The 12,897-nt window shown below is 45.6% G+C and overlaps 1 protein-coding gene across 1 annotated transcript; it reads left to right on the forward strand.

Moving 5' to 3' along the window:
* The first annotated feature begins 2,228 nt into the window (after positions 1–2,228).
* On the forward strand, positions 2,229–11,926 carry rusc1 (RUN and SH3 domain containing 1). The gene is made up of 10 exons (XM_040118666.1): positions 2,229–3,363; positions 7,646–7,729; positions 7,861–7,937; positions 8,499–8,673; positions 9,013–9,118; positions 9,282–9,328; positions 9,404–9,906; positions 10,016–10,260; positions 10,499–10,666; positions 10,973–11,926. The coding sequence occupies exons 1-10, from the start codon at positions 2,229–2,231 to the stop codon at positions 11,136–11,138; spliced, it is 2,706 nt and encodes a 901-aa protein (XP_039974600.1). The 3' UTR covers positions 11,139–11,926.
* The last annotated feature ends 971 nt before the right edge of the window (positions 11,927–12,897 follow it).

The raw sequence follows: 12,897 nt of genomic DNA on the forward strand, positions 1-12,897 counted from the left end.
GTAGCCAAGATGTGACGTTCACGGCGCATCATTGTTTGGATCTCTCCAGCCTTTACAACACTTGTTTCTATAGCAACAGAAATATCAGAGTATCCCACAAAGTCCCATTCCGCACAATGCAGCCCTCTAGCTGTTCCTCTCAGCCTCCGAAGCCACGGCGTTTTGATGTCAGCAGACGAACCAATACCTTAGCCGGACCAAAGACTCATGGCCCTGGTTTTCAGAGGGAGGATAAAAACATGAACACAATCAACACATCCTCCCAACGCCGGGCTACTAAAGGCCCCACCGCACCCACCAGGACCAGGGTGGGAGTGCAGCCTCGAGCTCCAGTAAGCCAGTCCAGGTTTAGCTCTCAGAAACAAGGTTCCACCATCTCTAAATCAACTAAACCCAAACCCAAGAGTGCTCGTGGACCGGCAGCAACCCAAATTGCACCTGCAGCTGCTCCTCCTCCTCCACTTCCATCTGTTCTCCCTCTTGACCCAAATTGCAACGAGCCGAGCCTCCCGTGTCTGTGTTGTGATGGCCGCTCCCCACAGGACAACAATAGTATGTTCAACCATAACCACAACAACAACAACACCATCTCTCTCAGACAGCAGCTACAGCTTCCTCCTCCTCCGGCCCTGTTGCCCCAGAGGCAGGATGGGACAGGGGCCAAGGAGCAACCTCAATCTCCATCACAAGCACAGGCCCAGCTGGAACCCGCTGCCTGCCCTGCTGCCAGTCTGGAAAATGAAGGTAAGAATGCAAATGAAAGCGCTGATCTGGACAACAAGAAAAATGTAAAGGTAGAGGAAGACGATGACGGGGAAGAGAGCAGTGTGGATATTGATATTGATGATGATGAAGAGGACGCTGACAATGATGACGATGACGATGATGACGACACTCTGGTCCCCTCATGCTGTGACTGTCCCCCCTCCCTCCTGGAGTTCTCGCTCTCCTCTTCTACCTCCTCATCCTCCACTTCCATAAGCTCCTGCTCTGATCTGGAGTCCGACTGTGCAGATCAATCTGCCTCCATCTGCTCTTCCCATGGCCAAGATAATCTTTCTGTCACTCATTCCCCCAAAGACCACTGTCCTCCACAAAACCCCGAATGCCAGCCTCCTGCACGATCACCCCCATCCCTTCCTATTAGCTGCAATCCCTTCTCCTTATCGTCACATTCCCCGATTCCCCCTTGCTCCCCAGATGAGGGCTACCCCTCTGCCCTGGACTCCCCTTCTCCCGATTATTTAGGAGTCAAAGGTGATTCTGAGGTCACCAAACTAGGTTTGCTTGACTTTTTAGAATCAGTAGGGGAGTTTGGGAAAATGGAGCGCTTCAGCCAGGTGATCCAAGTGGCTCGTTGGGATCTGGAGGGGGAACAGCACTGGGATGTTCTAAGGGATCGGTTAGATCACCTGGATCGCATGGAGAAGGTGAACAGGGAGGTCAAACTGGCCTACATTGCCAGACTCCATGAGAAGGGGTTTGATCTTGGAGATCTGGAAGAGCAGGACCTCTCGGATGTCATGGATGAAATGGGCAACATCGACATTCCCTTGAAGTTGTATAAAAGCCGCGGGGAAATGATGGGAGACTCTCAGGAGTTTTCAGATGCTGGGGTCGACCTCACTGCTCCATCAGACTGCGATGATCCTCTCGTGCCAGATTCCCTCACTCCTTCCCCTGTTGAGGCACCACCTAGACCCCCCAAGCCTCCAGCGCGCCACGCCAGCGTGAGCTCTTACCTCCACACCTACATCAATATCAGCAGGGAGACCACCTCCATGGCTGTCTCCACTTCTCCTACATTGTCTACTTTCTCCCCTAACTCATCCTCCCCCACATTCACCACTTTTAGGTGCGAGAAACCCCTACCTCCATCTCCACCATCAGTTCCTCCTCTCCCTGCCTCTAAACCGGTCCCTTATCTCAGCCTCTATACCACTCCTTCTCCACCTCCACCTCCATCTATCCCCACCCGAACTCCTCCCATCCCGCCCCCTCGGAGGCGCCACCTTGCCCGGAAGGAGGCACAGCGGCTTGCTGCTCTTCAATCCGAAGAGGAAAAGACCCCTGTGTCCCTCCCACCTCCTACGACGCAGCCACCACCTCTTCCACCTCCACCTGTTGTCTCAGTCTCCTCCTCATCTCCCCCTGCCATACCACCTCCACCCGCCTTGCCTCCTCCCCCTTCCTTCCATGCACTGGATGTAGAGATTCGGAAGCTACTGATGCTTGCAGGATTGACCCAAGCTGAGCTCCTCAAACTCAGTCCAGAGCTTGGTGTCTGTGTCGGAGGATTAGAGGATGAGGGAGAGGGAGATAATCTTCCATCTAGATCCGTGGAGTCAGATGAGTTCAGACTAAAAGACAGGGAGGAGGTGAAGGAATGTGACACTGAATTCTTGGTTAGAGACGGCTGGAGCAGCAGAGGCGAGTTGGGTGGAGATCGAAGAGTAGATATAGTTGAAGAGGGCAAAAAGAAAGAGGAGAGTAAAGACGCACAAAGAACCACCTCATTCACAGAGATGGCAAGAAGAAGGAAGAGGAACAGTGGTCTGTCTTCTGACCATTATTACAGCACTGGTCCTAGCAATACACATGAAACCAAAGCAAAGAGCGTGAGCTTTGAGACTTTCCATCATCCTGCTGAGTTACCAGAGTCACCCCCCCCTCCTCCTCCTCCTCGCCCCTTACCCCCAATCCCCCCATCTTTGCCACCCCTCAAAGTCAGCACTCTCCCTGCCAACTCTGCACAACCTGAGCGATTTGATTGGCTCATAGCGTTCACACCTGATTGTGATGCCCTGCCACAGCCTCCACCCCTGGAAATGACAAAATCTCATATGGAAACCCAAAAGACGCACGGTTCGTCAGGTTCATCTCCAGGGTCAGCTCCAAAGGTCACAACCTTCAAAGAGCTGCGTTTCCGCAATAAGAACGCTTCCCTTCCAACGAAGGTGATCACTGAACCAGAGCCTGACCCCACAATCATCACTCCAGATCCAGATATACTGTACAACCTGAAGTGGAGAAGAGAGAAGGCAGGCAGTGATGGCAGCCAATGGGAATACACCTCTCAGGCTAAGGCCCTGTTCATGCAGCCGCCACCAGCTCTCACCTCAATGGCTGCGCTGAAGGAAATGCTCCAGAGAGCTGACGAGGAAGGCGGACAACCCGAGCTATGCCCATCACAGAAGATTGGCTCCTCAGTCAGTGACAGCAGCCTGTGGACCATGGGCAGAGAGTGGGAGGGCGAGGAAGTTAAGAGGGAGGAAAAGGAAGGGAAGGAAGAAGAAAAAGAGGAGGAGGTGGAGGTGAGAGGACGAGCCGATGGAGGAAGGACTTTTCAGTCAAGAACTACAGGTGAGTATGAATTTCATGATAATGGTAATAAGGATAAAGAAGGCAGTTGAATTTGATGACAAAGGGCTTTGGGGCCTGCGTGTGTTTGTGCATTTTTGTGTATATATGGGAGAAAATAAACACATCAGAGTAACTCAGTGGAAACTGGATGACAACAAATCTAAGAGGGGCAGATGATGGAGAGAAACAGATGAAGAGAGAGACTAACAGTCAGCTCGTTTACTTTCTTAGTGGTGCACAAATAATATCCTTGGACAGAACAATAGAAATAAATAAAAACCAAGGGAGATGAAAAGGTTTTTGTAATTCATTTTTGGAAATTACGTATGGAACGAGAGCAAAGAGATGGAGGATGAGCATGAGTCACAGAAAAGGATGAAGTGTTATGTGATGGATAAATGATGACGAGGGATAAACAGAGGGTAATTTCAGACGGGCAAAGCAACAAGAAAGTAGAAGCTGGAGAGGGAGCATGAGCAAGAGGGAGAGGTGGAGGAATAAAGACAGGGAGTGGAGTGGAGTGGAGGTAATATGAGGAGAAGGAGGAAGTTGGAAACTTTCCAGCCAGTATGTCCTGTACTGGTTATCAGAGTGTGATGTCATCACTGCCTTATTCAATTATTCATCCACTCTTCAGACCGAGGGGAGGGGGATAATGGAGGGCCCACTGAGCTCACTACCTCTCTCTTCCTCCTTTCTCCCTCCAACTCTCAGTTCACATCTCTTTCATTTTATCTTTCTGTCTGTAGAATGTTATTCCCTTTCTCATACCTTTTTTAGTAGTTTTAAATCCCATCAACTCAGGATGTTTATATGCTTTTCTCTTGCTGCCTATCCTGTCGCCACACCCCAACCCGTGCTCCCTAGAGTGCCATAGATAGCTCAGATCAAGTTACCCATCTCATACAGTGCAGTACAGCGCTACATAGAAACTTGAAATAGATTGGCAATGTCCAGATACAGTAGGGTGTAGGTTCATTTTACAAAATGGCTCAACTTCTCCCAGTGCCAATCAGCTGCTAATTTTATTAGCAAATTAACAATTTCTGTCTCTGGCAGTTGTATCATTACTTTGGCATAATTATATGAATTTACCTGTGCTTTCTAATGATTAAAATCAAATTAATGACTGAGTTATGTGCCGTAGAAGTTTCCGCAAAATCACTGCAGAAAGGTGCAGTGGCCATGAAATCGATAGGTGTGTACACCTTTAAGAACCCAAGGGGTGGATCTTAATACATGGACCAATGGCTGAGAGCCAGTGTAGATAAAATAGGAAGTATCATGTGTTACATTTCAAAGACAGCCCAAGTCTAACCAAGGTATGGTTGCGTTCTAGCTCATTTTGTAGCCCATAGCCTAGCAGTCTGTCACAGGTAATTGAGATTCATGAAAATTGTGTTGCCACAGTCTCTGAAGCTCCACAGAGACAATAGCAGTGATTGAGCAGAGCTCTGTCATCTGTTGACTGACTCAGCATTACACTGTATGCTGTACTGCTGGAGAGGGGAAGGGTGGTGGGGAGGGACCTAGAGAGAGATAGAAAACAAAGGCAGAGAACAGGAAGAGAGAGAAAAGGTGATCCAGAGGTGATGATGACAAGCACTGCAGTGAAGTACAAAACATTTAGCATGACGATTGACACTCACTGTGGTTTCTTATACTTAATATTCATATCTTTAAATGCCAGTATGAAATAGAAAGTATAACCAAATATCTTAGCGAAAACTTGGATTAACCTATAATCAAATATGATAAATCTTGATGGTGGCATTTAATTATGGTGAATGAGTGGCTGATAGATTTACTTCTACTATTTCTACTATGCAGCTGTGAGTCTGCTCACCAGTTATTCTTTTATTGCAATGGTATCATTTCCTGTTGTGTCGAACCCTTTTAAGTGAAAGACTGTCGTTACTGCTCTTCATAAATCAACTCCATTGACTCTCATGCACTGTCGATTTGTAACTGTCAATCAACTATTTGACTTGTTAAGATACTGCATTACGATTTCTGCTGGAAAACATTCATGAATGTGCATTTTTCTCTCGAATGACACTAACATTTTCTGCATCTCTCTCTCCTTCCCATTTCTTTGCCACATTTTTTTGTTTCTTTACTTTTTCTTATTTTCCTCACCTTTCCATCCCATTCTGTTGTTTCCATTGTTTGTCCATGGCTCTGCTTCTCTCCCTCATATTACTCTGCTTGTGTGCCTGCCCTCTCCATCTGGACCACCACACCTTACAATTTTGACCTTTTTTGCCCTTCCCTATAAGCAGTTTCCTCACCCCCACTCTCCCTTGCCCAGTCTTCCCTACCCTACTTCCTCCACACTGCCCTCCCTTCCTATCACCCAGGCTACTGTAACTTCCAGCCCCTTGCAGATCCCAGGCCCCACAGCCATGTAGGCCGGGAGTCCAAAGACAAACACTGCGACACACAGTGGACCACTGCTGCTAGCTCAGCTTGTATCCACAGAGATGACTCCAACGCTGCTATAAGCTCTCGGTTTAACTATGAATCCCTGGTTGATTTTGGTGTAGACTCTCCTCATGATTATGGGAGTATCTTTAAGAAAAACACACGCTCTGCATACCAATCCATCAGCGATTCCAAAACTAACGACAGGGAGTTCGTGTCGGATTCTATTTGTAATCTTGACTCTCTCTACTGCAGTGATGGAGAGAAGAAGAATGACGCACACATTAAGTCAGACACACCTGTTAGTGGCACCACTGAGGCACCAGGTTGCACCACTCCGTACAAGAACATAGATGTCATGATGACGTATTCAAAGAATATCAGTGCTATGAATTTGCCTTATTCAGAAAAGCGCACACGCTCACACACAGACCACAACAGCAACAAGGCCAGGACATCCAAAGAACTTCCCCCTCTCCCCACCTATTATCTGTACCACCCTAAGAGCTGCCCTCTGCACAGGGGTGCCCCTCCTCGCCTCTCCCCTATCGGAGCGCTCTCCCCTCCCCAGCGCCCCGGAGCGCCCCCTCCAGGCGTGGCAGGCTCCTGCCTCAGCTCCCCGCTTTTCCCCCGCTCGCACACCTTGCCTGCTCTCGCTGCTCCCCTCTACTATCCAAACCTCTACCCTCCTATACCGCCCAGGGCACCCCCCCTACCCCCAAAACTCTACCAGGCTCCTCCGCAGTCACGCGTGGCGAGTAAGATTTCTCTCTCTCTTCTCTATCCCTACATCTTACACACACTCTTTGTCTGGCATCTAGCTTGCATGCATGTCTGCCTGTCTCTCTTACTGTCTGTTTCTGTCTTTGTTCTCTGCTCTGGATATGGTGGCCCTCACACTTCTGTCACTTTTTCAACCTGTGGGGTTTGCAGATTTGAAAGAACTGGGTAACTTTAGCTTTTTTTATGTATCAGAAGCCAGCTCCCTGCAGGTCATCTGATACTTCTTATCGACACTGTCCTTTCAAATCTGGAAAAGGCCTTAGGAAGGGTAACAGCTGTTCTTGTCAGCGGGTGTCTAGAGTCACTCTCATCACTCTCTCTCTCTTTGTCTTCCTCTATCTTGTCTGTCTTTGTGTCGGTCTCGTCTTGTTCGTCTCCACGTTGTTCTTGTTTTCTTTTTGGTTTTGCACGGTATGTTGAAATGGACACATGCATTTCATGCAAAGCACAGCCCAAATAGCTGGTTGTTGGTGTTGTAATTTTTAATTTAAGTTATACCTTTTTATCTTTGTGTGTGTGCAGTTAGGCAGACTGAAAGTAGTTATGGCCCACAGCATCCTGTTCATTATATGAATGTTTGCATTTATGTAACTGGTTTATATAACTCACTTTATATAAACATGAGTCTGTATACAACAGTGTTATTTTATCTTACCTGATTCTTGTGGTAGCTCATACATTTGTTTCCTTTCTAGCTCTGCAGTTCCTCCTATGTATGCTTATGCTTATATTAAGTATGTGTGAGTGTTTTTATGAGTGTATTTGTGTGGGTCAAGGTTAATGCATGGGATCCAGTTTATTCCTGATGCAGACAAGAAGTTGTCTTCACAGAGCCAGATGTTGAACGCTCACCCCAGTGAACCAGTATTTACAGAATGTGCTCACACACTGTTGTCAGTATTACCATCTGCTTCTATTTGCCTATATCCAATGCTTCTCCACTGCTTAATTGCTCTTACTAACAACACTGATATTTCATTTACGGTATTTCTGTCTGTGATGATTCATTTTGCTTTTGTTGAATTTTTATTTTTTTTAATACTTGTACATTAAATAATTGCTCTTTCACTGTCAGCTGTTCGCAGTGTCTCGTTCGCTGGGTCTGTACAGAGGGGAGAGACATCCTGGATGGGCGAAGATGTGAAGTTTCCAATGAGAGGTCTTGGCCTGTCCTCTCTGTGTCTGCAGGAGAAGAAAGGTTTGGGTTGTCCCCTGTCCAGCTGTGCCTCTTTGTCTTTGAACCAGCTATAGCTCTCTATGTTTAACTGTAGACCATTGTTCTTCTTCCAGCTCTGGTCAGTGCAGTCAGTGTGGCAGTGGAAGCCATTTTGGCCCAGTTCAGTTCTTCTCGGACTGTAGTTCAGAAGGTCAGTCACTGCTGAATTTACATCATTATGGGTATTTTTTTTTCCAGTTTGAATGACTGAATTTCGTTGTTTTCTGTTTGTTTCACCTGAAGAAGTTCTCTGTCCCAATGGATGTCACTCTTAATTACGTATCATCAGTCTCTTTATATCTGGAAACAAAATGTGATATTGTGATACATGTACTGTTTATCTTTGAAAATGATTTCCCTCCCTTTCTTCTTGTTCTGACTCTACATATTTTGTTCTGTCTCTCCTCAGTCTCTCTCAGTTAACAAGGTACTAGAATATCTTCAGATAACCCAGTCTCATAGTTGTGATCATTTCTTTGTAAACTAACTCCAAACTCCCTTCTCAAATCACCTCTCCTCACATCAAACCAACCCTCATCGCCCCGTTTCTCTCAACCCCCATGTGTGTCCCGTGTCCCATTTCTTTCCCTCCCCGTCTTGAGTCGTCCTTTCTGATCTCTTCCCCTGTCTCCCTTTATCACTGCACATCTTTTTCCTCACCCTATCCAATTTTACCGCCACCATATGTTCCTCGCCTCTCCTCGCCTGTCAGGCCTTATCAGGGGACAGCACTATAAATCCATCTCTGGGCCGCCTGGTTCTGCAGTGCCTATGCCCTGCCCTGCACAACTTGCTGACTGATGGCTTGAAACCCCACCAGAGTGACCTGATTGCAGGCAGGAGGCCAAACTCTGCCTGGGGCCTGGTCCAGGCCTCCACCAGGCCAGGTAGCATACCAAAGACCACAGAAAAATTAAACTTTAAACTGGGATATTAAGAATTGGATATTAGTAATTTCTCTGGGTTTTATTTCCTGATAGATAATAATAAGCTATGGACTTTGTCTGTCTCCCGTTTTCACACACATCAGTCAATTCTTGTTGATTTAATGTCTAAAATGCTGAATAAAGTGAGGAAATCAACAGGATGCCGATATTGATTGACCGATGAGTGCCAAGCTTCACTGCAAATTTTAACTTACCTTGGTAAGTTCCTCTGTTGATCCATATCTCTCTCTGTCTCTCTTGGTGTGTATTTTCTCCTCTTCCTCACAACCCATTTTCAAGGTCCTAAAACACAAGCCTTGTTCAACCTACAACTTCGAGTTGGGGAGCTGCCCCAGCTCAGACAGAGCAAACACAGGTTCAATGCCTTCCTCCTTGGCCTGCTGAAGTAAGTATTCCTCTCTAGTCTCCACTGATAGCATGAAGATTGCACATATAAGTAGTTTAAAAAATAAAACTTAATTTTTGCACTCATAGTCTATTTTGATTTCCCTGCATGTATCCTCTTTTGTATTCTCAGTTTTCTTTCTGCTCTCTATTTTCTCTTCTAGTACCAAGTTTCTTGATTTCTGGCTGTCTCACCTTCAGTCTTGCAGTGGTAAGTTTCCTTCACTTCCATGTCGAGACTGTTTTGAGCATGCAAATGAGTAACAGTGTTTTCTTCTTTTCTCAGATGTCTTGGAGACATACTACCGTCCCACCTCCTTTATGCGTCTGTCCCTGACCACCTGCCAGACTCTGTTCGAGGAGCTGCTCCTTGTGCTGCAGCCTCTCAGCCTGCTGACGTTCAACCTCGACCTGCTCTTCCAGCACCACCATTTAGAGCCAGACAGTCAAAGCCCAGAGATCCCCAGTCCGCCCAGTCAGGATGCAGGGTTCCAGCTGTCAACGGAGGGCTCCCAATCCAAAATCACAGACAGCAGACATATTGAAAGCCTCTCAGAAGTAGACTTTGGAAGCCCAGAACATCAGGCAGCTAAAGAAAAATCGTCACCATTAGCTAATCCAAAGACCGGAGGATCAGGGGAGTCAATACATGTTGGTGCTGCACCCATAAAGGCTTCAGTAACTCTCAGTCAGACAAGTCCTCAGCTGTTGTGGGTGCAGGAGAAGGAAATTGGAGAATTACCTCCTCCTGATATCGAAGAGGACAGCCTTGCTCAGCAGGCAGGACAGGTAGCCACCTCTGGGTGTATGTTCAATGTTTATAATCATTTATGATTTTGTGGTGGTGCAGGAGTAACATGTTTTTTTTTTTTTTTTTCTTTTTTCTTTTAAATCACAGGTGATCCAGCAGGGGTGGGGGGCAGTGGTGCGCTGGGGAGGCCGACTGAGCCACAACCTGGCTGAACTGAGCCTGTCTGCAGGGAGAAAGGAGGAAATTAAGGCAGATTTGCCGGATCTCCAGACCCAGGCAGGAAGTGACTACACTCCAGTCAGCAGTGGTACTCAGGTTCCCTGGGGTCTGGGACGGCTGTTTGGAGCCTCTAAAAGCCCAAACAGCCCAACAAGTCAAACACCACCAACCAGGTTAGCCAATGAATGTTTAGTATGCTGACCCGTTGTGATATACATTACACTAAAGCAGTCGATTTCACTGATTAGTATATTTTCAGCCGGTGAATAAATAATGAATAAATTAAGTCAGCTACTGCTGCAGTGGGAACTGCACTTGAAACTGTTACAACACAGAAATAAACTGCATGAGTGGTAGCTATCTGCGATCTAGGCCTGTGATTTCTCTTTTTCATATTCTATCCCTCTCCAGGCGTCCCTCTCAGTGGTTGGCTCCCGGTGTCACGGCACTGACCCGAATGGTGAGCAGCACCTCCAACCCGATGGTAAAGAGGGCCCCGGAGCCTCAGGGAGAAAGTGAGCCAGAGTCAGAGAAAGAGGTGGACATACTGGAGATGAAGGCTAAAGCCCGACCACTCAGGTACAAGAGACATGAAGTTATGGAGATGGTAATATGAAGGACGTGTATTTCTGTATTATTGTTGGCTGAGACAGAATAAAATTGGGTGGAAAGGTGAAAAATCAGGCTGAGTATGTGCGCTCTTGTTATCATTTTTGTCTGTGGAAGACTGTAATTGGTGATTCACCAGTCTGACTTTGAGTGATCTCGCATTGTGACTCATCCAACATTGGGCTGCATCATAAGCTGGAGATTACATTCTTGTTTGCGGTTGGTGTATAATGTAGACCTTTTTTGGCTGAAAAGGTCTCTGCTTACTGTTCCCAGGTCAGTACGAACTCTGTGTGACCACACTGGAACAGGCTCGGAGCTCAGCTTCTGCAAAGGGGAGGAACTCGTGGTGTTAGGAGGCGTCGATCAAGACTGGATTCGCTGTCGTCAGGGAGACAAAGAGGGGCTGGTACCTATTGGCTACACGTCCCTCATCATGTGACTTCGACACCATAACTGCTGCACTCAATCAATAAAAAAAATGAATAAATAAATAAATATATATATATTTTAGGCACGTATTGAGAAGTTGTGGTGAGGCTCCTCTACTCTGAAAAGGGATATTTCACACTTGCTCGGTTAGCGATTTGAGTTGAGTGCATAACACCATCTGCTCTGCTTTACGTTCATCAGAAGCAGTCTGCAGCCCTCTGCCTTTATGAACATATGGGAGTTTTTTTTCCCATCACAATCCATCCAGTTTGGTAGCATTCAACTGAGGGATTTTAGGAATGCAGCAGATGGTGTGAAATAATGACTCAAGTCAAATTTAGATGATTTCCCCCCTGGAAGACCTTTTGATCTTGGACTGAAGTATCCCTTTAAATGCCCTTTTCTCAATTTCTACCCTCCTCGCCTTTAGCCACTGATCTGAAAATGATCACAGGGGAAATTCTGTGCGATCAAGCACTAGCACTGCTGTCAAATCAGCGGCTGCCTGTATTGAGGAGGCAACAATCGACAGCTTTGTAGTAGCCACGTAAATATCTCTAGTCGTCAGTCGTAGAGAGTCGTGGTTCACAGGTTGTCGAGTGGAGAAAGCATTTTAGAGCACTGGGCCATAGTTCCTGTTGCATACTGCGTAGTAATGTAGTGAATTGTAGCTGTGTAGATCCGTGTTCTATTGACCTTTCACCCCTATTGACCTTTCACTTTTATCGCCTGGTTCATGTATGTTTGACATGTTTCTGCTACTATATTTGACTATATAAGTATACATTAAAAGAATAATAAAATAAAATTAAAAATATATATATATTTATATATATACGTACATATATACGTGTGTGTGTGTGTATATATACGTACATATATACATATATGTGTGTATATATGTATATGTATATACATGTGTGTGTGTGTATATATATACATAAGTATACATAGGTATATAAATCGAGATTATTACCAAGATAGATAGATAGATAGATAGATAGATAGATGAAGAAGAGAAATCAGCTAGTGAAACACAAGCAGCAGCTTAATACTGTGACCACATTGAGGAGGTGGATGAGTAATAATGAATGGATTCAGTCTTTATCTTTACATCTGCAGCTTTCCACACAGTGCTTGTCGTACATGCAAAAAGAAAGGTGTACGTATTTGTTTTAAGTATGAAATCCAATATCTTCCCTCTTGTGTCCTTTACGTATTGCCATTGTCTTGACATCATATTAATCAAAAATTAGACATAGTGTTATTACTTTTAAACACTGTATGCATTGCAATGTGCCATGAATGCTTTGAATTAATGCCAGAAAAAATATCTATCTGTGCCACACAGTTTTAGAGGATAATATCAGGCAACAGCAATCTGTAGCTAATCCCTCCACTTGTCCAAAACCTCACAGGGCCAACGTGGGTTGGAGTAAACACCTCAAAAACTATGCTCGGATCTTGTTCAGCACTATCTGAATTTGGAAATTATGAGAAAATACAGGATGTATGTAATCCATAACTGCTACTGTAAAGTCTGCAGGTTTGGTGGCTGGTTTTCACCTTGTACCTCAGCTTTTGTATTTGATTCTCCCCTTCCTGCCATATATGCTAAGCCTAATCATTGCTATTAATGATAGTGGTAGTAGAAGTGGTATTGGTGGAAGTGATATGTTGATTCTGTTGCTTTGTGTCATATTTATTAGTTATTCTCTAGATTCTGTATTTATGACTATGCATATGGTTAAATGTGCAAATTAAAGCTT

This window comes from Xiphias gladius, chromosome 22, assembly GCF_016859285.1.
Source record: "Xiphias gladius isolate SHS-SW01 ecotype Sanya breed wild chromosome 22, ASM1685928v1, whole genome shotgun sequence".
In the NCBI taxonomy this organism is placed as follows: Eukaryota; Metazoa; Chordata; class Actinopteri; order Istiophoriformes; family Xiphiidae; genus Xiphias; species Xiphias gladius.